Here is a 25,823-nt window from a genome sequence, read left to right as displayed (position 1 = left end):
TTAATATCGACAAACATAGTCATCCCTAGAGCAGTCTTATGGCTGGCGTAGATTGGTAGATTTGAGATGTACCCACTATTCACACATGTTTGGCACATTCTGCATCGGCTGATGTTTCGGTCTGACCGCTTTGTCGCTGCCAAACACTCCCCAGGCGGCCTCACAGCCCGAGATTCCAGCCACAGAAAGAAGACATCGCCTTCTTGATCGTATAACGGTGAGTATGCTCGCTTGTCATTCAGCTCGCGGGAGATCGGAGTTCGATTCTCCGTCAGGAAGTTCATTTTTGGCCTATCCAGCCCCTCTGCGGTGTTGGGGAGGTCTTTGCGATGTTGGACGACTAGAGAACAAGCCGAAAAGTGACCTGGAAGTCGGTTCGGCGAAAAGTGAAGTTGATCGCCTCAAGTGCCACATCCGCCAACTTTTTTGTCGTCTTCACCATTGTATCGCCTCTGCTTGTCACCACACCTATCCTACCCATTCCAGCTTTTTTGTGGGGTAAGAGGTCCATCTCTATTTCCCTGTGTTCCCTTTGGAGCGCTGTCCATGCAAAGCGGCGGTCTCGAGAGAGGTCTCCGATCGGCCCGGCACCTCCTGGAGGACTGTCATCTGGTTCTTGATCGTATAACGGTTAGTATGCTCGCTTGTCATTGAGATCGCGGGAGATCGGAGTTCGATTCTCCGTCAGGAAGTACACAGAGCCTCGTACAGCGAGGTTGAGAAGTCAGCTCAGGTTGACAACTCGCTTTTTACCCCCAGGGACCTCGAGTCACTATCAGTGTGATTCCTCCAAGTGGAGGTAAGTTGCCAGGTCATCTAGGCCACCCAATGACGTCACGGGTACATCCCCAGTCCGTTTGCAACACCTTGCAAGTAAAAGGAAAGCCCATGCATCTGGAGGACGATTCAAAGATGTGGTGAAAGCGGATGGATGTGGTGCCACTCTCTCTCGCTTCCTTGCCGCGTTGCAGAACCGGTTAACTCCCGGGAACAGCCGCTGGTTACCGCGGACACATATCCGGCGGCGTCCTTAAGTTCGGGCCGATTTATGGACTGGCTGTCTCTTTCACTCCCATCACCTCACCGTCCCTATGCCTATCTCGATCGACTACACCGGCAAGCTCGTCGTCGTCACTGGCGGTGGCCGCGGTATTGGCCTTGCCATCACCACCGCGCTCGCCAAGGCCGGTGCGGATGTGGCCATCACCTACACTTCGTCCGACCCCTCGGCCCGGGCTGCCGAACTTTCGGCTGCTCATGGTGTCCAGGTCAAGGCTTTCAAGTGCGAGGTGACTCGCAGCTCTGATGTCGATGCTATGCTCGAGGCCGTCGAGGCCGCCTATGGCAAGAAGGCCGACATTGGTGTTGCCAATGCAGGTGAGTGTAGTCCGAACCATGTTGGGTGGTTCCAAGGTTTCCGTGGGCGACTTCCCGCCGAGTTTGCTCCGGTGTTGCTCTGCGTCTTGAAATGTGTCGGTATGCTGACGTGTCCAGGCATCACACTGTGGAAAGATGCCCACGAGAACACCGATGACGAGTTCAAGCACGTCTTCGACGTCAACACCTTTGGTCCCTTCTACTTTGCCCGCGGCCTTGTTCGCAGCTGGCTCGGTCAGCCTATCGATGTCGCCAAGGGCGGTGACTCCCTCAACGTGCCCACCATGAAGGCCAACCTTGGCAAGCAGATTCTGTTTGTCTCGTCCATCTCTGGCCTCGTCGCTATGACGCCCCAGCGCCAGACTGCCTACAATGCCTCCAAGGGTGCCCTCACCATGATGTCCAAGTCGCTTGCTGGCGAGTGGTCACACCTCGGTATTTACGTCAACTCGATCTCGCCCGGATACGTCCTCACCGATATGATCGCCAACCCTCCTGACGAGACCGCCAAGGCTTGGGCCAAGGACTGGGAGAACCGTACTCCCGTCGGCAAGTTTGCCACTGCCGATCAGATCGGCGAGTTTGTTGCTGTCTTGCTCTCAGACCGCCAGGGTGGTATGGGCTTCATGGCCGGCTCGGACGTCGTCCTGGACGGCGGTTACACTGTGTTCTAATAGAATGATATTTGTATGTTGTTTGGGGTCTGAACGTGCGCTCTTAACCGCTTAAGCTTTACATTTCTCTACTGACAACATGCGACTACAAACCATCCTCTAACGGGCAACCGAGCTTGCTCTCCACACCAGCCAACACAACGCGCCTTCGACCTGCAGGACAACGCCCTGAAATGTTAGCACATGCTCCAGCAATGTCACTCACTTTGTCATCGGCGTCAGGCTCTTCCAAGGGGCGTGCAGCTGACGCTTCACCGCCAGCAAGAGGGGCGATTTAGCGACCATAGCCGCAAGTCTCGATGCGGTTGTACTGCCATCCCCAGTCGAAGTGTTCAAACAGCTCGTCGACCCCATCAAGCTCGGGCACGAAGAAGATGGCGTAGAACAACGAGATAGTGCCCATGCCGCCAAAGATGTAGCCTATCTTGCCGCCAAGGCCGCCGTACGGCTCGTTCATGATGTACGGGCTGCAGAATGAGAAATGCCGGGGAGCCAACGATCCGGCCGACGTAAATGATTGAGACACGTTTAGCACGGGTGGTGCGCTCACCGGGATTGCAGATGACCTTCTGATACGTAGTCAAGCAAAGCGTGCCATCGTCCGCACGCGCTACAAAGTCATTGAGCCACGATAGCAGAGCTTGCAAAGACCTGAAAGATGAGGAGTCCATTTGGCGAGCGTTCGTGGCCAATTGCTAGTGGCAGAGCAGGTGCCCCAGAGGAACGACCACTCACATGCCGAAGGTCAAGTCACCGCATGCAAAGGTTACGGCGCAGAACACCAGGAATGGCGCTGCCTGGTGCCAGTCTTCTCAAAATCCCATGGTCAAGCCAGGGGCTTGCCGGCGACAAGGTCATAGGAAGTGTGCGATGCCAAATGTTCTTAGCGTCCGGCTCTTGTTCTTCAGTCGGCGGGGTCTGTCGATTAAGGAACCGATTCCTTTCAAAATGGCCCATCGCGACGTTTCTAGACCAGCCCAGGTCCCTGCATTAGGAGGCTACTTTGTAATTGGGATAACAAACCCCTTGCTTGACACTAACGGCCCTCATGAACAGAAGCCATTGCACTGCAGGCCAACGGACTTGGGCTCCACCCCACGTCTTGATAACTCACACACCGTACACAGTACAACCATACACACCGCATCTCCGTGCCGGAATTTTGATCGTTTCTGCTCTAAGGCAAGCCGGCGCTCTAATCTGCACGCATGTGGCACTAATATTGGACGCCTCAGCCGCCACAGGCCAGGCCGCCGTTCAACGCTCAGTTCACTGTGTTGGTGTCGGTGTCGTATCAGGCAAGGTGCCGAGGAGAAAGCATCGAGCGGCCGTTTGAGGCGATTCTTGGGCATGGCGCCCGGACGGGCAGGACGGTGGCGAGCGAGCCTGGAGGAGCCGGTTCTACAGCTCTACAGCGCATGGAAACACCGGCCGGCCTTTTGTGGGTCTATTATGTACTTACTGTACCCATGTACAGTATAGTATGAGGATCAGGATGTGATTAACATATTATTAGAAAACAATACTAATTCCAGGGCAGCGCCGGTCACGCACCTCCGCTACTCCGAAATTGACCGACATTTCCCCGGTATATAGCGGGTGGGAGCGGTACTTCGCGCGGCAACATGTCGCATGAACTGTTAAAGAATCTGGGGAATGTGGTGTTCCTGGGCCTTCAGTAATGGGCAGTGCTGTTGAACGGGTCGGAGCAGAGCGTGCCGACACTGTAGTTCGCTTGAAGTCCGGTCACGGAGGCCACAACTCGTGATCGCCAGGTATAAAGCAATGGGGGGATGGGTGACGTGACAATCACCCCCCAACTCCTCTCAACAGCATACCCATCACTCCCCCCACACACATATTCACTATGATCGCCAAAGTCAAGACCGTGCTTGAGCAGCTCGAGGAAGTTGTCAAGGTCGATGCCGACACCTTCGACTTTGACTACATCAAGACGCTCCCCTTTATCCCTCATGACGCGACCAGCAACCAGGGGTTCATCCACGAGTCTCTCATCGACCCTCGCAACAGGGATGTTGTCGACCAGACCGTCCAGGAGCTCAAGGGACAGTCGTGGGAGGACGTGTACGCCGTTTGTGTACGTTTGTTCATTCGTACGCCACAGCGATATTGAAGTTGACTGGGATCAGGTGGCGCGTATTGCGAAGAAGGTGATTCCTTTGATCTCTGGTCGTGTGCTGGCTCAGACCTCGACCTCGCACGCATACGACACCGACTACATTGTGGGCCATGCCCGCCTCTACGCCAAGTCCTTCGAGGCTGAGGGCATCACTCGGTGAGCAACCTGCTCTCCCAGGTTTATACAGGTGACTAACCCATACAGCGACCGCTTCTGCGTGAAGATCCCAGTCACCAGCGCGGGCATCAAGGCGGCACAGATCCTCAAGGAGGAGGGCATTCCTACTCTTGGCACAGCGCTCTTCTCCCTCCACCAGGCCATTGCTGCCTCCCAGGCTGGCATGCACGCCATCAGCATGTACCTCAACGAGATTCCGGCCCACTCTGTCGCTGGTGTTTACCCCGATGTTGCCGACCCCGCGACCCAGGCGCCAATGGCTGCCCGCCACATGCATATCCGTGAGACGTACAACCGTCTTGCCAAGGAGACTGGCAAGCCCCAGCCCCAGATGAAGACCGCGTCGTTCTGCGTTCCCGGCGATGTTCTGGCCTGTGCCGACCTTGGTGCCGACCACGTCACTGTCGGAACCCCTATCCTTACCGACCTGATGGAGTACTCGACTATTCCTGAGTACCGCCCGGGCATGTGGCATGTCCCCTTCAAGGTGCAGGCCGAAGACAAGGAGCGCGAGTGGCACGTCTGGGCACCTGGCAAGCCGTCGGACGCCAGGATGCAGGCTCTCCTCAAGGTCGACCCGGCAAGCAGCGTTCCTGCCGACAAGTGGACCATGGCCTCCACAGACGTGGACTACACCGCGCCTGGCGTGGTGGACCAGTACAACGAAGCGGACCCTGCCACTCGCGACCGCCTCGCCATGGCCCTGAAGTTCTTCAACGGCAAGGAGACTGAGAGCAAGGAGTTCCTGGAGGGTCTGCAGGCTGCGGCTTAGAAGTTGTATCGTTGTGGACAATATGTTAGTGATTTATGACATGCTCCAGTAGTGCCTCGTGGGGACTCTGCTGCGCACTATATGCGGCTTTTGGCGAGGCATATGTGCCGAGCATGCCGGGAACGGTGCCGAGCAGTCCGTGGGTGGGCTTGGCAAAAAACCCTTTGTTGACAATCGCTGCTCCTTGTGCGTGCCTCATCGTCTTCCTGACTGTCCAACAGGTAGGCGGCGGCAGTTGGATGTCTACCGCATATCCGCGACCTCTGTGTCATCTTCATTATCGTTCATTCACCTCATGTTTTGCTGACTTGCCTTCGCAAAATGGCCCAAACAGCAGTGCAGGAGGTCGCACAACCTCATGCGTGTCCGTGGCCTGGGTGTACCAAGGCGTACAAGCGTCTCGACCACTTGGAACGCCACCAGAAATCCCGTAAGGAAGTGACTGCTATTTTGACAACTGATCTCTTCAGACTCGGGAGATCTCAACTATCGCTGCCATATATGTCACAAACAGTATTCAAGAAGGTGGGGGATCACAGGCCCGCACATGTTTGGCTGACTCCTAGTGACGTGCTGAACCGCCACCTCGTGCAGACGCACGGTGAGCGCGCCGGAACCGCTGGACGTCCTCGAAGAGCAGCATGGTGGGAGCGTGTTTTGGGGCCTCGCTAATGACCTCCGAGTATTGCGTGTGTTGACCAGCGTGTATCATGTGACGGTGTACCACCGCGTGTGTGCTCGCGTTGTCGAGAGCAGTCACGACCATGTCGATATCGCCACTTGGAGATGGAGGCCCGGAGCCAGCCCTACATTGTCGCACCTACGGTCGTGTCCTCGTCAACATCCACCAACTCGACATCCCCATCAGACACACCACAACTCATCGCGGGGTCCGCGTCCTATGCCCCAGTGGGTCAAGGGTCAAGCTTCATGGGAATGGATGGTCAAGTCCGCACACCTTACCAGGCCCAGGCCCACCAACTGCCCGGCGACTCGGCCCGAGATGGGGACACCGCACCGGGGACTGGCAACCCACCCGAGTTTGCCCCGGACGGGCTGCAACCCATGGACAACGAGTCCAATCTCTCTGCCAGCCCATTGATCAGGACAGGAGCTGCATGGCCTGAATATTCCCCTACACCGACAGAGCAGCCCTGGTTGACAGAGTTTTTACTGTCCGTGACAAAACCGGATCAGCCCAGCGCCCAGTTCGTGTCGCCACTGGCCACCAACTTGGACTGGGGTTTTGCAGACTTGAACGTAGACATCCTTGGCCCTATCGCTGCTCGGTCATCGAGTCCGGGACGATTGCCTGTGCGACACGATGGCCTGATGATGGCTGTCTTTCCTGAAGAGGTGGGTGGTGCAGGCAACCACCCGCAGTTCCATCACTCGCAGGTGGATGGTGGTTCCTGGGTAGGTCCCTTGTTTTAATGTTGTGGCACGCTAATAACAATCGCAGCCACAGGTGTACCACTCCCACACGCCAGGCGTTGGTGCCCATCTGCCCCACACGTCAGGGCATGGTCTTGATTTTATCGCTCCTCCAGGGAGGACTGTCAAACCCACGGCAAGGCTCATGATGCACACGCTCGCCACCCACGCACACCGTCCAATGTGGTCACCACCCGACCTTCGGAACTTGCCCTCCGAGACTGTGCTCACCTCATGCGTCAACCTCTACCTAGCCCATTTCGCGACATGGCTGCCGATCGTCGATTCCCCTAGTGGCAGGTTTATGACCGACAAGGCAGCGCCTCTGCTACTCAAAGCCATGGCGGCTGTGGGATCGGTGTACGCACGGGATGGTTTAGAACGACTTGCTGCTCCACTCGCCGAGATGGCCAGAAGAGAAATATTGTTCATTGTGAGCAGTACATGTTGTCCTCTATGCTGACTGCAGTGCGAACATGACCAGCGCTTCGTGTACGAGCTCGGGGTTGTCCAATCTTCGCTCCTGCAAGCTGTTTATGGACTGTACAGTGGATCGCCAAAGCTTCTGCAGCAAGCTGAGACTACCCGAGCTCAACTGGTGGCATCGTGCAAGGGAATGAACTTGCTCGATTCGCAGGTTTCAGTGGTGGACCAGGTTGGGACGTCGAGTGTCACCCCAGACGACATTGGCAGGGCCCTGAAGATGGATCACAGGCGACGCAGGCTGGGCTGGTGCATCTTCGTGGGTACATTTTATTCTGGGCTTCGCTGAATCATATCAGCTATTTGATGCTCAAATGGCGTGCATGTTTGGGACGCCTGCTGCGATTTCCATGTCGGATGTCAAGGCGCCACTGCCAACTGTGGCACCGGATCCTCGTCCCGCCCAGCCACTGTTTGCCCAAACCATGGCTGTGCTGCTTGAGAAGGGAACTATTCTTCAACCATTGGACGATATTGGGTTTAGCTGTATTGCGTACGCCATGTACAGGTGAGCGTAACCTACTAGGTGCAAAAGCTGACGACAGACTTTGTCTCGAGGCAGCGGCGAGCCAGGCGTTCGGTCGCACACCCCCTGGAAAGTACACCCTTAGAACCACGTACGACATTCATCCCCAGGCGGTTCTTGACCAGCTTGCACGCCACACGCTCAACTCACCCGCACCGACACACCTCGCCGTCTCGTGTGCTGCCCTCGCCTATCACGCCCACTTGCACTTCACAGACCCCAATCTCCTCGACCAAATCAAACTTGCAGCAGGGAAAGGTAGCGCTGAAATTAAGGAAAGCGCGCGCATGCGGATAAGCGGTTGGATCAAAGGGAATCCTGCCGCTGCACGACATGTGTTCGCCAATGCCGCCATGTTGAGTGCACTCATGAACCAGTTCCCTTTTGAGTGAGTCTCCCCATTGCAAAACTCGACTGACTTCTAGCACACCTACCGAACTCGTTTGGGTGTTCGATGCAGCCCTCTGTATGTGGGCCTGCGTCCGGTTCTCCGATCTCTGTCTACCACGCGATCCCAGTGCATCTGTCCCCATTACCTGGTCTCCAACTCCTGCGTTGGACGCTTGGGTCGAGACCGGAGACGCAGGGCTTATTTTGCCAGGAATTGGTAGCCTGCCAGGGCTCCCGTGGGCCGCCGTCCTGCAGGCCGCTGCTGATCGGCTGGAGGTAATGTCCTGGGGTCTAGCAGGAAGGTACCGTAAGGTCCTCCTAGGTTTGATGGCTGAGGCATAGCGAGGCTGGGCCACATGTTAGTTATAATCTTTAGATGCAGAAGGTTCACTTCTGGCACTTATCACCAATTTCATACTATTTTTCTGTGACAGGCTGGCCTTCTAGCTTCATCGTCCACCACGTCCAAGGCGCCCAAGAGACCACAATCGTTCAGAGATAGTCGCGAGGCGTCGCGACAATGCCAGGAAAGACAATGTCAACCTGCTCTCGTGGTGTAGTGGCTATCATACTTTCTTAGGGTTCCGTTGGATCTCTAATCCTACTTGCTATGGAAGTGGTCCTGGGTTCAAATCCCGGCGAGGGCCTTCTTTTGCCTCCTGTGCATGCTCCTTTTGCTTTAGAAGTGGTTGGAAGAGAGGGCAGATGAAGATGTAGAGGTCGGAGGAGATGGCGGACTGAGCGGGGGGTTGCTGTGGCACAAGCGCGCTAGCGGGAAATTTGCTTCCGTGCCGCGATTTCGCCCCCCGCCACACTGCGTCGTGTTTGCTATGTATCTGCAACAACCCCTCTTCAATAACAACGACGGCGCCTATATCACATGCATGTGAGGCTGTCCTCCTATACCTGAGCTGAGTGTACAGCGCGGGCTCGCTTAGTGGGGAGGGGGGGAGGGGGGGGCGGCGAAAAATGACACTAATTTCCGGTCGGCGAATTTCAATCAACATCGTCCTCCGCCAACTCCAACCGACAAAACGTCTTCCTACCTATCCTCAGAAGCAAAAGATGAAGGCCCTGGAGGCCTAGAATAGCAGGTACTTCCTGACGGAGAATCGAACTCCGATCTCCCGCGAGTTGCAGTGACAAGCGAGCATACTAACCGTTATACGATCAAGAAGGCGATGTTGATGTCTTTGGCGTTGGCGGCGGTTTCGGCCCCACTCTTCTTCGGGCCATAACTTCTCTGTATCTGGCCCCTGGGACAAAAGAGGTGCAGGTGTAGCATCTCCAGTATCTACTACGTCTTCCTGGAGTCCAAGAGGACCAATAACGGATTGCTGACACAAGTTCACCGGGGATCAAAAGTTGGGTGTATCGAGTCTCCTGAAAACCGTCAGGCCACTGTCTCCGTGTGGCCGTGTGACTTGGACCTGACATCGTTTTCCACTTCTTCAATACAAATTGCAAAGTAGGTATACATGCCGGTGTATCCATTGTGGGTGGGAACTAGGCCTGCGGAGATGCCGCTGGACCGAAGTACAGCGAGGTACGCACTGGGCGCCGGGGAAACAGATGGCGAGCCCGAGCGACGCCACACAGGAGATATAATGGGTCCCCCCTCGACGGACTTCTCCTCTCCATTGCCAGCTTGGATCATGGAAAGCTACTCTCCCTTCCAGCAACTAGTACATTGCCTATCGCACAATATCAAACATCACAATTCCTGCTTGTCCACAACCACCCTTCCTGTTGCTGTTAAGTTAGGCTGTCGGAGATTCAACCTCCAGGCATCCACCAGCACTCACGGAGGCCGCCCATTCTAAAGACCTGCTCATCTGGAACCCTTTAAAACCCCATCCGCGGGTAAACCGCCAGTCCACTATCCTCAAAACGGGGATATCGTCTAGTGGTAAGACACAGACTTCGCATCCACCTCTCGGTCACCTCGAGAGCGGCGATCTGTCTGTAACCGGCGTTCGATTCGCCGTATCTCCATTTTTGGCCTTCTGTGCATGTCCTTCACGTTCTGAGATGATGTTGGGATGCAGAGGGTGTGCAGGGGTGTGTTGAAGAGGACGGAGAAGGTTGTACAGTGCATCGGGCGATTTTCTGCGGAGTTTTGTTTATTTTCTACCGCCACATCTATCCGACGATGCGCTCTCAAGAATTTCACGAAAGTGCAGGTGGGCAAGGGACTTGCAGTGTCTTCCTAAAGAGTGCTCTCATACGGCATGAGACTGCTTCATGTCCCACAGAACAGCTGGGTAGTCCCGTCCCAGATGCAAGACATTCGTAAAGTGCCATGTCCCTGAGACAGGTATGCAAACATCAATAATCGCTATGGCTTAGTGGGAAAGCGCCAGGCTCATACTTCTGTTGTGATAACCTGGAGATCCCTCGATCGAAACGAGGTGGCGATAGTTCTTCTGTTTTTGCTTCTTGTGAGGTGGTAGGTGTTGGTTGGAGATGAGGAGGCAAGACGACGTCGCAGGGGATCCGGAGGTTAGTCGATTTGATAGTGGCGTGACTGAGCGGCGACTTCTTTTTCACCGTTTTGCTCCCCAATACGTCCTTAATGTTGCGCTCCGGGTTCACATGCAGTGATGAAGCATAGGCTCCTCGTTTGCACGCTGGTGGTGTGTATTGGTCCCAATATAGGTCCTAAGAACTCTCTCCACAACACAACCAACTTGGTATTGACGTAAACTGGCCCGGGTCCGAGGTCACCTTACTTCCCCTTGTCCCTGCGGTGAGCGCAAAAGAGAGCCTGGAGAGCCTTCGGAGTCTCCGGAACCACCAGCGTGCAGGACATCCTTGAATGTAAGATCGAGGCGGATGCCAACTTCATCTTCGACGCAGGACGCCGGACTGGACCCAGCGGTAACGGCCCACTGTAATCAGCACCGTGGCCAGAATGCTTGCGTAGCAATGCATACAGACAACTCCGAGATGCACGGGTGGCAAAGACCAAGCAATGCTATGTAGGGCCTGCACCTGTCGATGACAGATTTGAGACTCTCTGATGAAGTGGCTGAACGTGTCGGGCCGCAGAGACCGCAGTCTGTCTACATACGTGTACAACAACGACCATCCGTCCAAGCAGCTCAGAGAAATGCACTGCCCAGGTCAATCCCAACGGACATCAAGCCGGCAACATCTGGCCGTGTTGTTGGCGTGGACGCGTAACCGAGAGATTGAAAAAGACACTCACAGGCGCCGTCTTCAAGCTGGGTGTTAGATGCTGAACATCGTCTGCGTACTCCCAGGTAACTAGCTTCACGTCATCCCGAGCCTCCGCCTTTCTCCAAGATCACCCTGCTCTTACCGAAAAGTAGTGCATGGCAAGTAGCACACATCCATCATCGGAACCGGGCGAAAAGTGCGCCACAAATTCACCGAAAACACCACTGCGCCCTCCGTCACTCCTCCAACTTCATCCAACCATTCTGGCGTTTCTCGCTTCACGACAGCTCAAGAAAGCGCAGATGCATGCACAGGAGATGCAAAAGAAGGGTTTTGCAGCCACTGGGGTTCGAACCCAGGATGCATATGCATGCCAAGACTCCAGCAATCGCTGGAAGAAGCTCAGAAGAGAAAGTTTCTTGAGTGGCACCCCGTAACCACTTGGGTATAGCTGCTCACGGAATCGACAAAACCATGCATGCTTGTGAATGCTGGGTGTTAGGGATCCTCAAGAACGTTTGGAGAGACAAGTTGAGATGCAGTGAAGGCAGCGGCTTTTGTCGACGATTTGATGTATTATTGCTCATCTCAGGCGTTGCATGTCGATCACCGCGGTCACGTTGTCCAGTGTCTACTCTACATTCCTCTCTACGACCAACCTGACGCCCTCCATCTATTCAGGCTCGCGATGCGGCAGAGGAGGCAAGGCAGACGTGTGAGGAGAGCGTTGAACATGTATTCTCTTATAGCCCACCAACAGAATGTGCCACGGGCGACCAGGAAAGATATGTGGGTGGCAGTTGGAAGGGTTCAATGGAAGTGAAGAGGGACGATGAGACCAAAGTGCCACGACGAGCAGGGCCATTGTGATGTCAGCCCCCGCCTCGTCGAATCCCTTGGATGCTTGGACCACGGCGATCCATCAGAGCAAGAGAAATGGCGATTTTGGTTCTCTCTTCCAATCACAATCAGCCAGGCAACCACTCCTCTGATCCTCTGACCAGGACGTTTAACCTCAACTCCACCGAGCAGGTCATGAGAAACGCGGACCGAGATTGCGGCAAAGCATCGTAATCCTGGCGTTGTCGCGCATTGACTTTGTCCTGTGCTGTGCCTCTGTCTTGTGAATAACCCAGTGCAGTTCGCCGACCAAACCCTTTTCGTTCAAGGCAGCGTTACTTACAAGAGTGCATACTGTAGTTGTCAAGGTATGCTGCGTACCTACGTCTGTCGTTGCATGGGTGGAACCAAACATGTGTGACTGCGGGGACAAGGGGAAGCATGATGTTGGCTGACCCGCCTGAGATGACCAGTTCAGGGTTCTGTTGGATGCCAAATCGAAGTAAACAACCTTGCTTTCAACGGGCAAGCCACTTGCTGACAATTCATGGCATCGCATGGCCGCCACCACTGGCAACGGACGCGATCCGTGCTCACGCGAGAATCGGACGCGACCCCCGCGACGTAAACATGGTAATTCATTCGCGTCCTCTCTCTCAGTTCACAGCTTTCCTCAGAGCAACAAAAACAAGAGCTAAACCGATAGAAGCTAGACTGCGCCGTCTCCCGCTGGCTTCTCGGCGGCCCAAACACCTACAGAACCCTGTTTTTGATCCAACGATCACCCTAGGCTGCCAAGACCCAGCTCACCTTAAACTTGTTTCTCTCCCCATAATCCCACCGCACACTACACACCAGCATCGACACGACGATGCCGCGCCGACCACCTGTGTACAGCCAGCAGCCGTATGACAACGGTGATGAGGTGAGTGCGATTGCTTGGCTCATGTACTGCCCCCGCACGCCATCGGAGGTGGAGCGCGGACATTTCTTGATGTGGAACCCTGCTGCGCTTCATTGCATCATATATGATGTACGAACCCATGGGAGAGACATGGGCACAACCAGGTCCACAGGTTCGGCTCCATGCACCTTCCCAGTGGGGGCCAGCGCAGGCGGAGAGCGACAGGACTGTTTTGTTGTTCATCTTGCCGTGTTCAGCGGTGCCTTAGCCGAGAGCCTTGGAAAGCTTGCGCACGTCTTTGGCTCTGGTGCTGTTTCTTGCCGGCTGTTGCCTGACCCGCGAGAGAGACTTGTTATGACGCTTGCGCTGACAACGTCCGCTTCCCTCAAAACTCGACCCACATGTGTACCACCACCATCCCGGTCTAACACACCTCCGCCGCATCCGTGGACACACCATACCCGGCAACTACCACGTCGTTTTCTCTCTCTTCTGGACACTTTTCCCCTCTCAACGTCTCTTTTCATTCCGACGGCGATTCCTGTATCGTTCCTTCCATCCTCCCTCGATCCCTCTCCTTCTCACCTCCTTCTGCGACTCTCTTCCCTTGTTGGCCGGCTCCCCCCATCACCTTGCTGCCCCCTCGTCACTCGTCGCATATCTCGACTTGGTCTGGTGTCGACCTCGCCTTGGCGCCATCCCACACGCTATCGCACCGGCCATCCCGGACCCCGCACTGCCTCACTGTCCCCCGCCCCTGCATCGCAACAACAACTCGATTTCTTAATCGTCTTACCTTCCGCCCATCCCTCCCTCTCATTGCGCCCCGTGTGTATTCTCAACACGCACACGCACGCACGCCGTCCTGCCGTCCTGGATCCCACAATCTAACAGTTGATCCAACTCTCGCCCTCACCGTACACCTCCTCCTTCTCACGGCCCTCGATGGATGAGCGCCTCCCTCTCGGCGTCACGTCTGGCAGCGCTTCAGTCACAGGCGTCCCCCGCGTCCCACGCCAAGGCGGCCTCGCAGAGCGATACGACAGCGACACCTATCTCGTCTCACACGCTGGTGGCGACAACGGCGGCTACTCGAACGGCGGATACTCTCCACAGCCACCCATGAAGGTCGAAGAGGACCAGATTCCCGTCCACCACGGACATCGGGGCGACAGCGCGTACGCTCATGGGGGCGGCTGCGTGCCTTCCAACCCCAAGAAGCGCCGTGCGCTCTTCATCGGCGTGCCCATTGCCATTATTGTCATTGCTGCCATTGTCGTTGGTGTCGTCGTCGGCGTCACGCGACACAAGTCAAGCGGCAGCAGCAGCGGCTCGTCGTCGTCTAACGACGGCGCAGGTGCCGGCGCCAGTGGGAGCGGGACAGCGACGTCGACCTCGCCATACCCTACAATCTCGGCCAGCACCGGCCAAGGCGGTGACGGCAGTACGGTCACCACCGACACCGGCGAGACGTTCACGTACTCTAACTCGTTTGGTGGATTCTGGCAGCAGGACCCGAACAACCCCTACAGCGTCTCCGGCCAGGCCCAGGCCTTTACGCCCAAGCTCAGCGAGCCATGGGTCTGGGGCGAGCACATTATCCGAGGGTGAGTTGCTCGCTCGAGATTCCTAACTGACAACCAGTGTCAACCTTGGTGGCTGGCTCGTGACTGAGCGTGAGTGCGGTTGGGGTTTCGAGTAAAGCGCGCTTCTAACTGGCCACAGCTTTCATCGTGCCCTCCCTGTACGAGCAGTACCAGAACTCGACGCCCCAGGCCGTTGACGAGTTTACTCTTTCCATGGCGTGAGCTAGCATCGCGAAATCGCAGCTGACGGTGGCAGGATGGATGCCGATCTCGCTACCAAGATGGAGGAGCACTACGCCACGTTCATTGTGGGTTTTGTGTGCTGTCGTCAGACCCCAAGCTGACAAGACCAGACCGAGAAGGACATTGCTGATATTGCCGCGGCCGGCCTGAACTGGGTCCGGTGAGCTGTTGTGGATGAACCTCAGCTGACTTGTAGCATTCCTCTGGGCTTCTGGGCGATTGCGACCAACGCAGGCGAGCCGTACCTCGAGCGCACGTCCTGGACCTACTTCCTGCGTGCTATTGAGTGGTGCCGAAAGTACGGTATCCGTATCCTGCTCGACTTCCACGCCCTCCCTGGATCCCAGAACGGCTGGAACCACTCGGGCAAGCAAGGCTCCGTCAACTGGATGTACGGCGTGATGGGCATTGCCAACGCCGAGCGTTCGCTCGAGTACCTGCGCACTCTGGTCGAGTTCATCTCTCAGGACGGCATCAAGCAGGTCGTTCCGATGATCGGTCTCGTCAACGAGGTCATGGCCGCCACCGTCGGTCAGACCGTCATGGGCAACTTCTACTACCAGGCCTACGAGATGATCCGCGAGATCACGGGCATCGGTTCTGTCAATGGACCTATTATCGCCATTCACGAGGGATTCCTCGGCATCGCAGCCTGGGACTCGTTCCTCTCCGGCGCGGACCGTCTCGCACTCGACCAACACCCGTACCAGGCTTTCCCGACCGTGCAGAACAACTACGGCTGGGAGTGGCAGATTGCCAACGGATGCGGCTGGGGCGGCGGCACCAACGACACCCAGTCGGGCTACGGTATTGTCGTCGGTGGCGAGTGGTCGTTGGCCATCAACGACTGCGGTCTCTGGGTCAACGGCGTCGGCACCACCCCAAACTACGCGACGGCGTACGGATCGTGCGCCGACTTTGACCAGTGGATGAACTACAACGACACCATGAAGCAAGGACTGTACAATTACGCTGTGGGCCAGATGGACTCGCTCCAAAACTGGTTCTTCTGGACGTGGAAGATTGGAAACTCGACCGTGCTCGGATACCCATCTGCCCCGCAATGGCACTACCAGCTGGGGCTGCAGCAAGGCTGGATCCCGAAGGACCCGCGCGTCGCCGGCGGATGGTGTAAAGCCAACGGATACTGCACTGGCTGTGCCGAGTTCAACGGCACGTTCCCAGTCACGGCCACTGGCGCCGCCACGTCCGCGACCATCATCCCTGCCCAGGTGTCGAGCTATGGCGCGTGGCCACCTACGTCGATGGGTCCCTCATTGAACTCTGCCGAGATCGCCATGCTCCCGACGTTTACGCGTACCGCACAGCCAACGACCCTGCCCATGGCCAGCCCCACGTTCAGCGCCGAGGGTAATGGATGGTACAATGCCCAAGACACAAAGCTGGCCTACACCACCGTGGCCGGATGTCCTTATCCAAAGTGAGTACCGCGTGAGGTCGCACAAGCGATCGAGCTCGCAATGGCAGCGAAGGGGGGGTGCGATCATGGGTGCCGGTTGTGTTGTACCCCTGCACCCAGTTTGGCTCCTCCACCATTGATGGATAAACAACGTACTGACATTTCCACAGCGCGTACAACGCCACTGCCGCATCCGTCCCCACCGAACTCTGTACCGGATCAGCCGTGGCACGTCGCGCGCAGATCACGCCTGCTCCCTAATTCTCATTACTAGAGACGTGAGAACACAAAGAAGAAACGGTCCACGTTCCAAGGACCTGTGGCTCTTTCGCGATACCCTTCCTTGGACCCTCCCCGGTCCACCCACCTACCCCCCTTTCTCTCAATGGACACTCGAAGCGCGTTCATGTATACTTAGTAGGATGCCAATTATGGTTTATAACCGAAGCGAACGAACGATCAGACGGAGGCATACATCGTATATCTATATCGAGCGGAGATCATTAACAAGACTGGTCCCACCACCACATGTGTAGGGGTTAGGGGAGCACGGTGGGTAAGCTACAAGGGCCGTATACGTAGAAGGGTCGTGCGGGTCGTACGTAACGCACAGCGTGAGCGCGCTGTCTCAAGTCTCAGACCGCATGGCTTTTGGCCATACCTAGGTCTAGACCGATGCCTGGTGCGAAGGAGGCGGGTAGGACGTATACGCCTGGGCATTGCCGTTATTCGCAAACGCGACGTTGTGGCCGTGATTCGTGCCCACTGTGCCGGGGGGAGTGGCACCAGGTACCGCGCCGGCACCACTCAATGGCACGCGCTCGCCTGCAGCGGTGCCGCCTGTAGACATCTCGTGCAGCGGGAGAGGACCCTCGTCGGGCGGAATACGCGGTGCGTAAGGGCGCCAGGAAGAAGGGGCTGCGAGGGGCTGTGCTGGTTAGTGTGCTGTTGGCTGGAAAGAGTGGGCTGTTTGAGCAGTTGGTGGAGACTTTGCAGAGTACAGCTCTGCTCCGATAGCAGTGGCCTCCTCCCGCATAGGGCCTTGCCATGCTTTGTCCTTTCAAAGCGACTCACAGGGTAGTACTGCCTGTATCCCCACCATCCAGCCAGGATACCAATGATGGCACCAGCTATCACGTCGGTTGCATGGTGGCGGTAATCCATCGTGCGGGAGATGGAGATGAGGGACGCGCAGCAGAGAGGCAGCAGCAGAGTCCACGACTTGATGGTGTAGCCGCGCTGGTTGGTGATGCGAAACTCTGCAGTGGCGTCAGTGGCAGTCGAGACGGTGGACTAGTGTGAGGTTGTCGTGCTTTGTAACACAAGAATCCCTCGTTGTTTGCGATGCGACTCACTGGCTGCCAGGTACAGAACCAAGTACCACATGCCCGTCCACGCAAAACTAGAGTGGCCCGAAGGGAACGAACGGAAGCCATCCTTGAGCAAGCTGGTCTCGGTGCATTCCCTCCAGCTGGTGAGACCATGGACGGGGTTTGACTGATAACTCTCCGGCAGTTGGCAGCGGCCAAACAAGTCAGGTCGAGGGCGGCCAGCGGCGATCTACCCATCAGCATCACGTAGTAGTCGACAACCCCCTTACCGTACTCACCTTCAGAACGTCTGTAAAGGTAACGCTCAGTCCAAGGGCCAGGACGAGGCCGAGGAGGCCGTTGTGCGCGTCCCAGAATGACCGACGCATGGCCCTGTTACATCAGCTTCCATACTTTCATCCGGTAGTCTTGGCATGGAGGTGGGCGTGGGATAGATCTCGACAAGGCATTGTGGGTGCGTCATGTGTGGCATGGGTCAGACACCGCTTGTCCACTGCGCCACTGCCCAGCGCCATTCTTCAGTGCTTTGAAAGGAGGGTACTTACGCCAACAGCACAATGATGATTGCCGGTCCCAGACCTGTGACCACTGCCAAGAGCCACACGGGGACTCGCTCATGCAGGCGGTATGGGTGTGCGAGAGATGTGTCGTTTACATCAAAGAGGCGGCGGTATCCGTCGATCTTGTCCACCAGGTAGAACAGGCCCTGCAGGGAAGTGTTAGAAGAAAGCAATTCCGGAACTCGACAGTAGAGGTAGCGAGCACCGCCCATTGGCACAGCATGACAAGACGAAGTGAACGTGTAAGAGAAGGAAGGTGTTTGCAAGGCATGATGAACCCATCCCCCAGCGTCCCCAGCGTCTGCTATACGGCCGCGGACTTGCGAGCGACGCGCGGCCAAACAGGTCTGGACGCGAGGGTGGAGGTCAACCTCTGGTGGAGGTTGCGTTTCGCCTCTCCCTGCACGTCGCCCCTGGCGATGGGCTTGGCGCGAGGTTGTACTCGCTGGTAGCAAGCAACGTGCTGTGCGTCGTGCTGTCACACCAACGGATGGCTTCAAAATAGAACCAGTTGGGGCCAGCACCGCCGGGGGACCAGGGGGAGTGGTCTTGGGGGCACGAATGCGGGGGTCTGCCACTGAATCCGCTGAATCCAGCCAGCTCGTGTGACCCCTCGTGTGAGGCTTTCCAAGATGCAAGCACCGCCGGGGCCGAGCACACCACCGGTATATGCCTCTGCCTCGCCACCACCAGCTGGATGGTAAATTTTGGGCGTGCACGTTCTGGTTTTCGCTCGCGGAGCTGGGGCTCTCCCGCTTGTTGTTGTGTCTTCCCTCCCGCGGCCAATTCAAGAGGGATATGGACTCACCCAAAGAGCGATTGTGATGATCCAGTCGGGAAGGTAGGACCAGAATACTCGTTGGGGGTAAGAGGTCGGCCCCCTGTCGCGAAAGGCGAACCACTTCATGTTGTGGAGCAGTGGAGTAGATGTGAGAGGTGTGTTGTTGAAACGATGTGGGGCAAAAGGTGTGTGCTAAAAGTAGAGTCGCTTGTTGCTGCCGGGAGCTTATTTCTCATGCAGAGCCTTGCTCTTGTTGGCACCCCAGCGTGCAAACGATCCAACGATCCGTGGCGCGTCGTGCCCTGACGGAGTGGAGCGGATGTCATTAGGTTGCCGATTAATGTTTCTTCAAATCCCCCTTTCTAATAGACATTACTAACACTTCCTTTGTGTTGCAAAATGCTCCCGTTCTGTCCGTTGACGGCACAATGACGCACTGGACGAGAGGACGAGCTGCAAGCAGTCCTAAGCTGGCTGGGTGCCTTTTGCGTTCACGGTGCACAGCCAAGTGCTTCCCGCCCACTTGCTGTTGTTGGCAGTTTGTTCTCTCTCTCTCTTGGCCGTTCTTTCAACATCCTACCCAACACCATGAGCGAGCTCGAGAACATCCCAGAGATCTCAGAGACGGTTTACCACACCCCGGCATCCGGCAGCCCTCCCCCGCCATCCTCCTCGCCACCAGCAGCCGTCGCAGTCGTAGTCACTTCAACCGCGCCAACCGGCTCATCTGGCCCCTCCTCTGCCTCTCAACTCAACACTGCCGCTCAGGACCCGCTTCTTAACCCGCCTATCGCGTCACCAGCCCCAGACCTCCTCTCCCCGAAACCTCAACGGGCACGTTCGAGCTCCCCAGGCTCTGACATTAGGGCTGCTACGCCGCTCGAGCACCAGGTTGCGGGACATGCCGGCGTCATGGCAGACGAGAGTGGAGAGCTGGTAATCAAGGTACGTTCGTGTTCAAGGAAGGTGGAAGAACTAGCCGCTGTTCGTTGTCGAGTACACTGAAGGCCACTGTCCCATCTCGGTTGTTGTGTCGTCTGCTGTGCGTGTAGATCGTCGTGCTAACGCACATCAACCTTGCCGTAATCTACCTCCTACCGCCTGGAATTCGTACGCTCATTGTCACCTCACCGGTTGTTGTCCTCTACCTTCCCAACACCAACGGCGCCACCATCTCATCGCACATCACATCACATGGCGGCTTGGACATCGTAATCGCCGGATCTCTCCCCACTGTGCAGCCTGCCCTCGCTCGTGAGATTGCTTTCTACACCCATGTCGCGTCGGCGTCGCGCCACAGCAGTATTGGCATGCTTCGTCCCTTCCTTCCCAAGTTTTACGGTACATTGCGCCTCGAGGGAAGGCAGGAGGGCGGACGCGTTGTCGCCATTGATGGCGCGGGAGAGGTGCCCGAGGTGAGTGCAAGGCGACACTATGGGAGGTCTTGGCCGCGACAGCTGTAGCGTGGAACGCAGTGCAGCTCTAAAACGAGTGTTGCGCTGTCTTCTCCTGTCGCGCTGGCCTTTCTCAGTCTCTTCCTCAGTGACCCCGTGTTGACACACCCAGTCGGTCGTCCTCGAGAACATTTCGCACCCCTTCACCCACCCGTGTATTCTTGACGCCAAACTTGGACAGACTCTGCACGGTCCGGACGCCACTCCGGAAAAGGCCGCGCGTATGGAGAAGAAGGCTAGGGACAGTACTATCAAGGAGATGGGAATGAGGTGGACCGGCTGCCAGGTGAGTGACAGCTGCATCACCCCACTCCTACGTGCTGCCATCCAGCTGTGGTACCTCTGACTCTGCAGACATGGCACGCTCCAACCGAGACCTTCATCTCAACTCCCCGTTCATTCGGGTACGCGCTTACTGCCGATCGCCTCCCAGAAGGCATGGCTCGCTTCTTTCCCCTTCCGACCGACACAGTCCCACATCTCAGCGACGACGAGACTCCCAACCCCAACGCTCCCGAGCACTACACCGCCCACGCCATGCCTCCGGCACTCACCGCCCGTGTCCTGCGCCTCCTCGACGAGGAAATCTCCCGCCTGGAAACGACGCTCGAGTCTGTTGAGATCCGTGCAGTCGGCTCGAGCCTGCTCGTCGCATACGAAGGAGACACCGAGCGTCTCACCCTCGCCCTGGATCGGTGGGATGCCAAAAAGGTGCAGGACGCAGCCAAGAGCTTTGCGTCTCGGGACAACGGCGATGACGAGTCGGACGACGACGACGACGACCTCCTGTCGTCTGAATCAGACTCGGACGACGACTCTGACCTGGCCGACGACGGGTTTGTCAAGGCCGACAAGAAGCGTGCGCGGCGCGCCCCGCCCATCGCCGTGCGCCTCATTGACTTTGCCCACACCTGGCTCGTGGACGGTGACGGCCCCGACGCAGGCGTTCTGCGCGGACTGTCAACTGTGAGGGCGTTGGTGAACGGCCGGTTGGAGGAAGTGGAGAAGTGGATGGCGGAGCACTCTCCAGCCACTTCGCCTACGCGGGGCAAGTCCGCAGTCGCTGGTGCTGGTGCCGATGCCGGCGCTGGTGCCGCCCAGCCTGCCTCGCAGCCGATTGCCGACAAGACGCCCAGCAGCCCTACAGCGCCAGGACGTCCCATCACGAGCCCCAAACGCGCGGTCGTTGCGCTTCAATAACGTGAGAAGCCACGAACCAAACAACCGACCAACCCATCCTCGGCCCACCCGCTCCAGCTATGCGTGTTATTGGGGCATTGTGCTGTATCCCCACACTCTCTTTATCTAGTTGCAGGATCCGAGGCGAGCCTTGACGACAAGGAGCTTGGATGCCGCTGCGGAACGCATGTGGACATTGAGAGCCTTTCAATGGCTATAGTAGCTGTGCTGCTAGTAATGCAAGGTCAGAGTCATGTAAGATGTTCAGTATCTTTTGTTACATTGTCTCGTCCTGTCGAGAGACGGTCAAGGCGGCGAGGTATTGCCCATAACGCCGGACTCTGGAACTGGAAAAATCTATGGTGCATGCGTAGCCTTCGACTACCACCTCTGCCTATCTGCCGCCTGTACCGCTTCGCTCGTTCACTCGTCACGCGGTCCGACGCGCGAGACGATGTACTGACGCACGCGCTTCTGCTCTTCGCCACCCACACCGTCAATCTCCTCGGGAACCTCGTTGTCGACGTTTGGCTAGCACACACACCGTCAGCGTTCCCTCTCTCTCTCTTCTCGCACACGGCGCCCACTCACACGTTCACGGTCCGCTCCCGCCTCGATGAGGATCACCGCCGCCTCGCCGTGTCCGCTCTCCAGGGCCAGGTGGAGCGGGGTGTTGCCTGCCCTGTCGGCGGTGTTGAGGCGGGTCTTGGGGCGGCCCTCGGGCGCGCGCAGGAGAATGTTGAGAAACGCGCCGTTGCCCGTCGTCGCGGCGCGGTGGAGGGGGTGCTGGTTTGCGCGGTCGCGGGCGTTAATCTGGAAAGCAAAAAGCGTAAAGCGTCAGGCGCGGTTGCACAAGCGTGGAGGCGGGCAGCAACAGAGGAGAGCTTACTCACGTCGGCACCGCGGGTGATGAGAAGACGGCCCATCTGGGATACGTGTTAGTGATGATGCAGTGAGTTGTACACTCCGAAATGTCATCCAACTCACAGGAACGTTTCCCTTGGAAGCAGCATAGTGCAGTGCCGTCTGGCCCTTGTCGTTGGCGGCGTCGACCTTTGCGCCGGCGTCCAGCAGTTCCCTCGCCGACTCGGACTGGCCAGACGCCGCAGCGACGACGAGTGGGGTCCATCCCAGTGCGTCGCGTGCCTCGACGTCGGGCGAGTTGGAGAGGATCAGCTGGGTGACATTCAAGTTTCCTGCGGAGGCTGCCCAGTGCAAGGGGGTGCGGCCGTCCTGGAGGGAACGAGGGAGGGCAGGGCGAGAGGTGAGAGTGAGCGTGTAGTGTAGCGACAAGTGGGGGAATGGGGTGTGGCATGTGGGAATGCACGTGCACGGGATAGGTTGTTGTGGTTGTCGTATAGCGATGGAGGCCAAGAGAGGCGGTGTCAGCCGCTGGAAACGAACAGCGAGACCATGACCAACGTACCTCATCCTTGGCATTGATGAGCTTGGGGTTTTCGGCGAGAAGGGTGCGAATGAGACCTGGCTGGCCTGTGGTGTGAGCTCTGGAGTAGAAGACGAGCTTACCTTCCTGTGTAGCACGGTGTATGCTAAAGGACATTGTGGATGTGGTTATGCGTGAGAGAGAGAGAGAGAGACAGAGAGAGAGTGGAAAGTGTCGGTCGCAGCAGCAGCCGTCGCTTTCGTCATCGTGGGTGTGGATATATTTACCCCGCAAACGACACTGGCGGCTTGAATTGCGGGGAAGACATGCCCCCCAGGATCCCAGGCACACCATTTGTTAGCCGCAAAAGACGGCTGGTCGGTGCTCTCTCTCACCGTACGTACCGTACCGGCCGTACCACCGTGGGGCACATGTGGCCCATCATGAGGTGTCCGGTGTCCGGCATGTCCGGCTTCAATACTGCACAGCCGTCGTCGTGTCGTGAATCAAAACATCCACAGCACCGACATCCTCCTCATCGTCACACCGCCCTTCTTCATTAACTGTACCGTACTACTGCACTCGGCAGTAGCTGCATCCACAACTCCAACTCCAACACCAACACCGCCGCCGGGCGCGCTTGCTCAGCCAGCCGCACAGGTCAACTTGCCCTCAACGCCACCGCCTGGAGGCTATTAGGCATACGAGTGTCAAACAGTCAACAACCGTCCCTGGGCCCTTTGCATCCAATCTCTCCATTGCCCATTCTTGCTCTCTCTTTCTTTCACCCATCACCTCTTCACCCCCCCACCATGCTTCTCTCAAGCGCATTCACAGCGCTGACAGCGCTCCTCCCCCTGGCTTCTGCGCTGCCCCAGATCAGTCGTAAAGGCAAGTACCTCTTCGACCCGTCAGGCAACCGTTTCTACATCAAGGTAAGTGAGCGAGAAAGAGAGAGAGCCAGCCCACCGAGGCGGTGCAGTGTGGCTCGCCCCCCAAGCCGTCCACGGGAAACGTCCGTGCTAATCCTCTTCCACAGGGCGTGGCATACCAACCACAAGGTGCTCTTGCTGCCTCGAGTGAAGCCAACGATGCCAAGTGGGTTGCACCATCGCGTTGTTTTGCTAACCCGGGACAGTGGTGGCTTCCCCGAGCCGTCGTCGTATATCGACCCCCTTTCGAGCGGTTCCAACTGCACCCGCGACATTCCCTACCTCCAGCAGCTCGGCGTCAACGCCGTGCGTGTGTACAGCGTCAACTCGTCCCTGAACCACGACGACTGCATGAGTGCCCTCGACACTGCAGGCATCTACGTTCTCCTGGACGTTTCGCTGCCGCTCAATGGCTCGATTGACCGCGCCTCGCCGGCATGGACCACCAACCTCCTCGACCAGTACATCACCACCATCAACAAGTTTAACGGCTACTCGAACGTTTTGGCCTACAACGTCGGCAACGAGGTCATCAACACGGTCAACAACACTGCTGCTGCACGTAAGTTTAGCTGGAGCGCCGCGGCGTGTGCCGCTGGGGGCCATTTGTTTATTTTCGGTACTGACGCCCATTCACAGCCTTTGTCAAGGCGGCTGCGCGTGACACCAAGGCGTACCTCACTTCCATTGGCTCCAAGGCGCTCGTTGGATACTCGGCCACCGATGGCGAGCCCGACTTCCGTACTCAGCTCGCCGACTACATGACCTGCGGCAACGACTCGGTCACCATCGACCTGTATGGCCTGAACAATTATGAGTGGTGTGGCGACTCGACGTACAACACTTCGGGCTGGAACACCATTGTCAGCGACTTTACCAACATTACCGTGCCCGTTTACATGTCCGAGTACGGCTGCATCACCAGCCCTCCCCGTCTGTGGACTGAGGTTGCCGCGCTTTTCTCTACCCCCGTTTCCGACGTCTTCTCTGGCGGTGTCGCGTTCTCGTACTTCCCCACCAGCGACGGCTACGGCATGGTCACCTTTTCGTCCGATGGCAACACTGTGACCACCTCGGACGACTTTACCCGTCTTGCTACTCAGTACAACGCCACGTCGCCGCCCAACTCGCCCGCACAGAGCAGCGTGACCGCCACCGAGCTCACGTGCCCCGACGAGTCGAGCAGCCTCCTCGCCAGCACAAACCTCCCGCCTACCCCTCAGGAGTCGGTCTGTGACTGCATCAACTCCCAGGCCCTCGCGTGCCGCATCATCGCTGCCACCGCCGACTCGCCCAACAAGATTGGTGCGCTCACCGACTATGCCTGTTCGCTCCTCGGCTCGTCCAACTCGACCGTCACCTGCTCCTCGATCGCTGGCGACGGCACGACCGGCGTCTACGGCCAGCTCGCCATGTGCTCGCCCGAGATCAAGCTCAACTACGTCATGAGCGCATGGTACGAGTCCAACGGCCTCGCGTCGTCTTGTGACTTTGACGGCAACGCCACGCTGTCGTCCAACATGCCCAACACTGCCGACGACGCCAACACGGCCGCCCAGGCCTGTCTCGCCAACCAGTCGACCGTCGTCACTCCGACTGCGCAGTCTGGCAACGCCCCGGCCGCGACCTCGACGGCCTCGACGGGCTCGGGCTCGGGCACCACCTCGTCGTCGGGCAAGGCCAGCGCTGCCGTGGCCGTCATGGGCATGCCCTCGATCGCCGTCCTGGCCGTCACCGCCGTCGGTGTCGTCCTCGGTGCCGCGGCCATTGTCGCCTAATCGATCCTCTCTTTTCGCCTAGGATCTGAAAACAGGAGAGAAGAAGGCGTACAGAACATTGCTACTCAGTCAACAGCACCCTCATAGTTATTCTCGTAATCTGGTTTGATGCAAGGACAATACCCACTTAGGCTCTTGGGGTGGGGGGCACAGGACACAGTGGACCACATGGTCACTGACCACCGACTTCAGAGATGAGAGTATACATATAGGGACACAATTTGTGACAACGCAAACACCTGTGACACAACGATGGTGGTAGATAACGGCTTCTC

At 57.4% G+C, this 25,823-nt stretch overlaps 9 protein-coding genes and 6 non-coding genes across 15 annotated transcripts; 10 read left to right on the top strand and 5 right to left on the bottom strand.

Moving 5' to 3' along the window:
• Positions 1–200: 200 nt before the first annotated feature.
• EHS24_001726 lies at positions 201–279 on the top strand. Its single transcript has one exon. It is a non-coding gene; the product is annotated as a tRNA-Asp (tRNA).
• A 334-nt stretch (positions 280–613) lies between these two features.
• On the top strand, positions 614–692 carry EHS24_001725. Its single transcript has one exon. It is a non-coding gene; the product is annotated as a tRNA-Asp (tRNA).
• Positions 693–1,091: 399 nt separating this feature from the next.
• On the top strand, positions 1,092–2,051 carry EHS24_001724 (uncharacterized protein; the record flags this gene model as incomplete). Its single annotated transcript, XM_028617495.1, has 1 exon — positions 1,092–2,051. The coding sequence occupies one exon, from the start codon at positions 1,092–1,094 to the stop codon at positions 2,049–2,051; it is 960 nt and encodes a 319-aa protein (XP_028473958.1).
• A 99-nt stretch (positions 2,052–2,150) lies between these two features.
• On the bottom strand, positions 2,151–2,508 carry EHS24_001723 (uncharacterized protein; the record flags this gene model as incomplete). The annotated part of the gene is made up of 3 exons (XM_028617494.1): positions 2,151–2,219; positions 2,257–2,276; positions 2,334–2,508. The coding sequence occupies 3 exons, from the start codon at positions 2,506–2,508 to the stop codon at positions 2,151–2,153; spliced, it is 264 nt and encodes an 87-aa protein (XP_028473957.1).
• Positions 2,509–3,918: 1,410 nt separating this feature from the next.
• EHS24_001722 (uncharacterized protein) lies at positions 3,919–5,140 on the top strand (the record flags this gene model as incomplete). The annotated part of the gene is made up of 3 exons (XM_028617493.1): positions 3,919–4,149; positions 4,202–4,347; positions 4,396–5,140. 3 exons carry the CDS (start codon positions 3,919–3,921, stop codon positions 5,138–5,140), a joined length of 1,122 nt encoding a protein of 373 aa, XP_028473956.1.
• Positions 5,141–5,926: 786 nt separating this feature from the next.
• Positions 5,927–8,315, top strand: EHS24_001721 (uncharacterized protein; the record flags this gene model as incomplete). Its single annotated transcript, XM_028617492.1, has 6 exons — positions 5,927–6,556; positions 6,603–7,007; positions 7,059–7,316; positions 7,357–7,550; positions 7,603–7,971; positions 8,009–8,315. The coding sequence occupies 6 exons, from the start codon at positions 5,927–5,929 to the stop codon at positions 8,313–8,315; spliced, it is 2,163 nt and encodes a 720-aa protein (XP_028473955.1).
• Positions 8,316–8,518: 203 nt separating this feature from the next.
• On the top strand, positions 8,519–8,620 carry EHS24_001720. The gene has a single exon. It is a non-coding gene; the product is annotated as a tRNA-Pro (tRNA).
• A 450-nt stretch (positions 8,621–9,070) lies between these two features.
• EHS24_001719 lies at positions 9,071–9,150 on the bottom strand. Its single transcript has one exon. It is a non-coding gene; the product is annotated as a tRNA-Asp (tRNA).
• A 1,157-nt stretch (positions 9,151–10,307) lies between these two features.
• Positions 10,308–10,393, top strand: EHS24_001718. The gene has a single exon. It is a non-coding gene; the product is annotated as a tRNA-Met (tRNA).
• Positions 10,394–11,490: 1,097 nt separating this feature from the next.
• Positions 11,491–11,611, bottom strand: EHS24_001717. Its single transcript has one exon. It is a non-coding gene; the product is annotated as a tRNA-Leu (tRNA).
• A 2,234-nt stretch (positions 11,612–13,845) lies between these two features.
• EHS24_001716 (uncharacterized protein) lies at positions 13,846–16,410 on the top strand (the record flags this gene model as incomplete). The annotated part of the gene is made up of 7 exons (XM_028617491.1): positions 13,846–14,507; positions 14,545–14,576; positions 14,626–14,704; positions 14,743–14,794; positions 14,840–14,889; positions 14,926–16,170; positions 16,320–16,410. The coding sequence occupies 7 exons, from the start codon at positions 13,846–13,848 to the stop codon at positions 16,408–16,410; spliced, it is 2,211 nt and encodes a 736-aa protein (XP_028473954.1).
• A 406-nt stretch (positions 16,411–16,816) lies between these two features.
• On the bottom strand, positions 16,817–18,947 carry EHS24_001715 (uncharacterized protein; the record flags this gene model as incomplete). The annotated part of the gene is made up of 6 exons (XM_028617490.1): positions 16,817–17,077; positions 17,224–17,408; positions 17,505–17,709; positions 17,759–17,852; positions 18,026–18,186; positions 18,849–18,947. 6 exons carry the CDS (start codon positions 18,945–18,947, stop codon positions 16,817–16,819), a joined length of 1,005 nt encoding a protein of 334 aa, XP_028473953.1.
• A 462-nt stretch (positions 18,948–19,409) lies between these two features.
• Positions 19,410–21,475, top strand: EHS24_001714 (uncharacterized protein; the record flags this gene model as incomplete). The annotated part of the gene is made up of 4 exons (XM_028617489.1): positions 19,410–19,766; positions 19,874–20,236; positions 20,388–20,561; positions 20,630–21,475. The coding sequence occupies 4 exons, from the start codon at positions 19,410–19,412 to the stop codon at positions 21,473–21,475; spliced, it is 1,740 nt and encodes a 579-aa protein (XP_028473952.1).
• Positions 21,476–21,877: 402 nt separating this feature from the next.
• EHS24_001713 (uncharacterized protein) lies at positions 21,878–23,015 on the bottom strand (the record flags this gene model as incomplete). The annotated part of the gene is made up of 6 exons (XM_028617488.1): positions 21,878–21,985; positions 22,046–22,267; positions 22,348–22,380; positions 22,442–22,630; positions 22,881–22,945; positions 22,982–23,015. 6 exons carry the CDS (start codon positions 23,013–23,015, stop codon positions 21,878–21,880), a joined length of 651 nt encoding a protein of 216 aa, XP_028473951.1.
• Positions 23,016–23,650: 635 nt separating this feature from the next.
• Positions 23,651–25,548, top strand: GAS1 (1,3-beta-glucanosyltransferase gas1; the record flags this gene model as incomplete). Its single annotated transcript, XM_028617487.1, has 4 exons — positions 23,651–23,773; positions 23,878–23,936; positions 23,977–24,332; positions 24,410–25,548. The coding sequence occupies 4 exons, from the start codon at positions 23,651–23,653 to the stop codon at positions 25,546–25,548; spliced, it is 1,677 nt and encodes a 558-aa protein (XP_028473950.1).
• Positions 25,549–25,823: the final 275 nt, after the last annotated feature.

The sequence above is a fragment of the Apiotrichum porosum genome (genome assembly GCF_003942205.1).
Source record: "Apiotrichum porosum strain DSM 27194 chromosome Unknown scaffold_11, whole genome shotgun sequence".
Taxonomy (NCBI): domain Eukaryota; kingdom Fungi; phylum Basidiomycota; class Tremellomycetes; order Trichosporonales; family Trichosporonaceae; genus Apiotrichum; species Apiotrichum porosum.
This window is presented reverse-complemented; position numbering and strand designations above follow the sequence as displayed.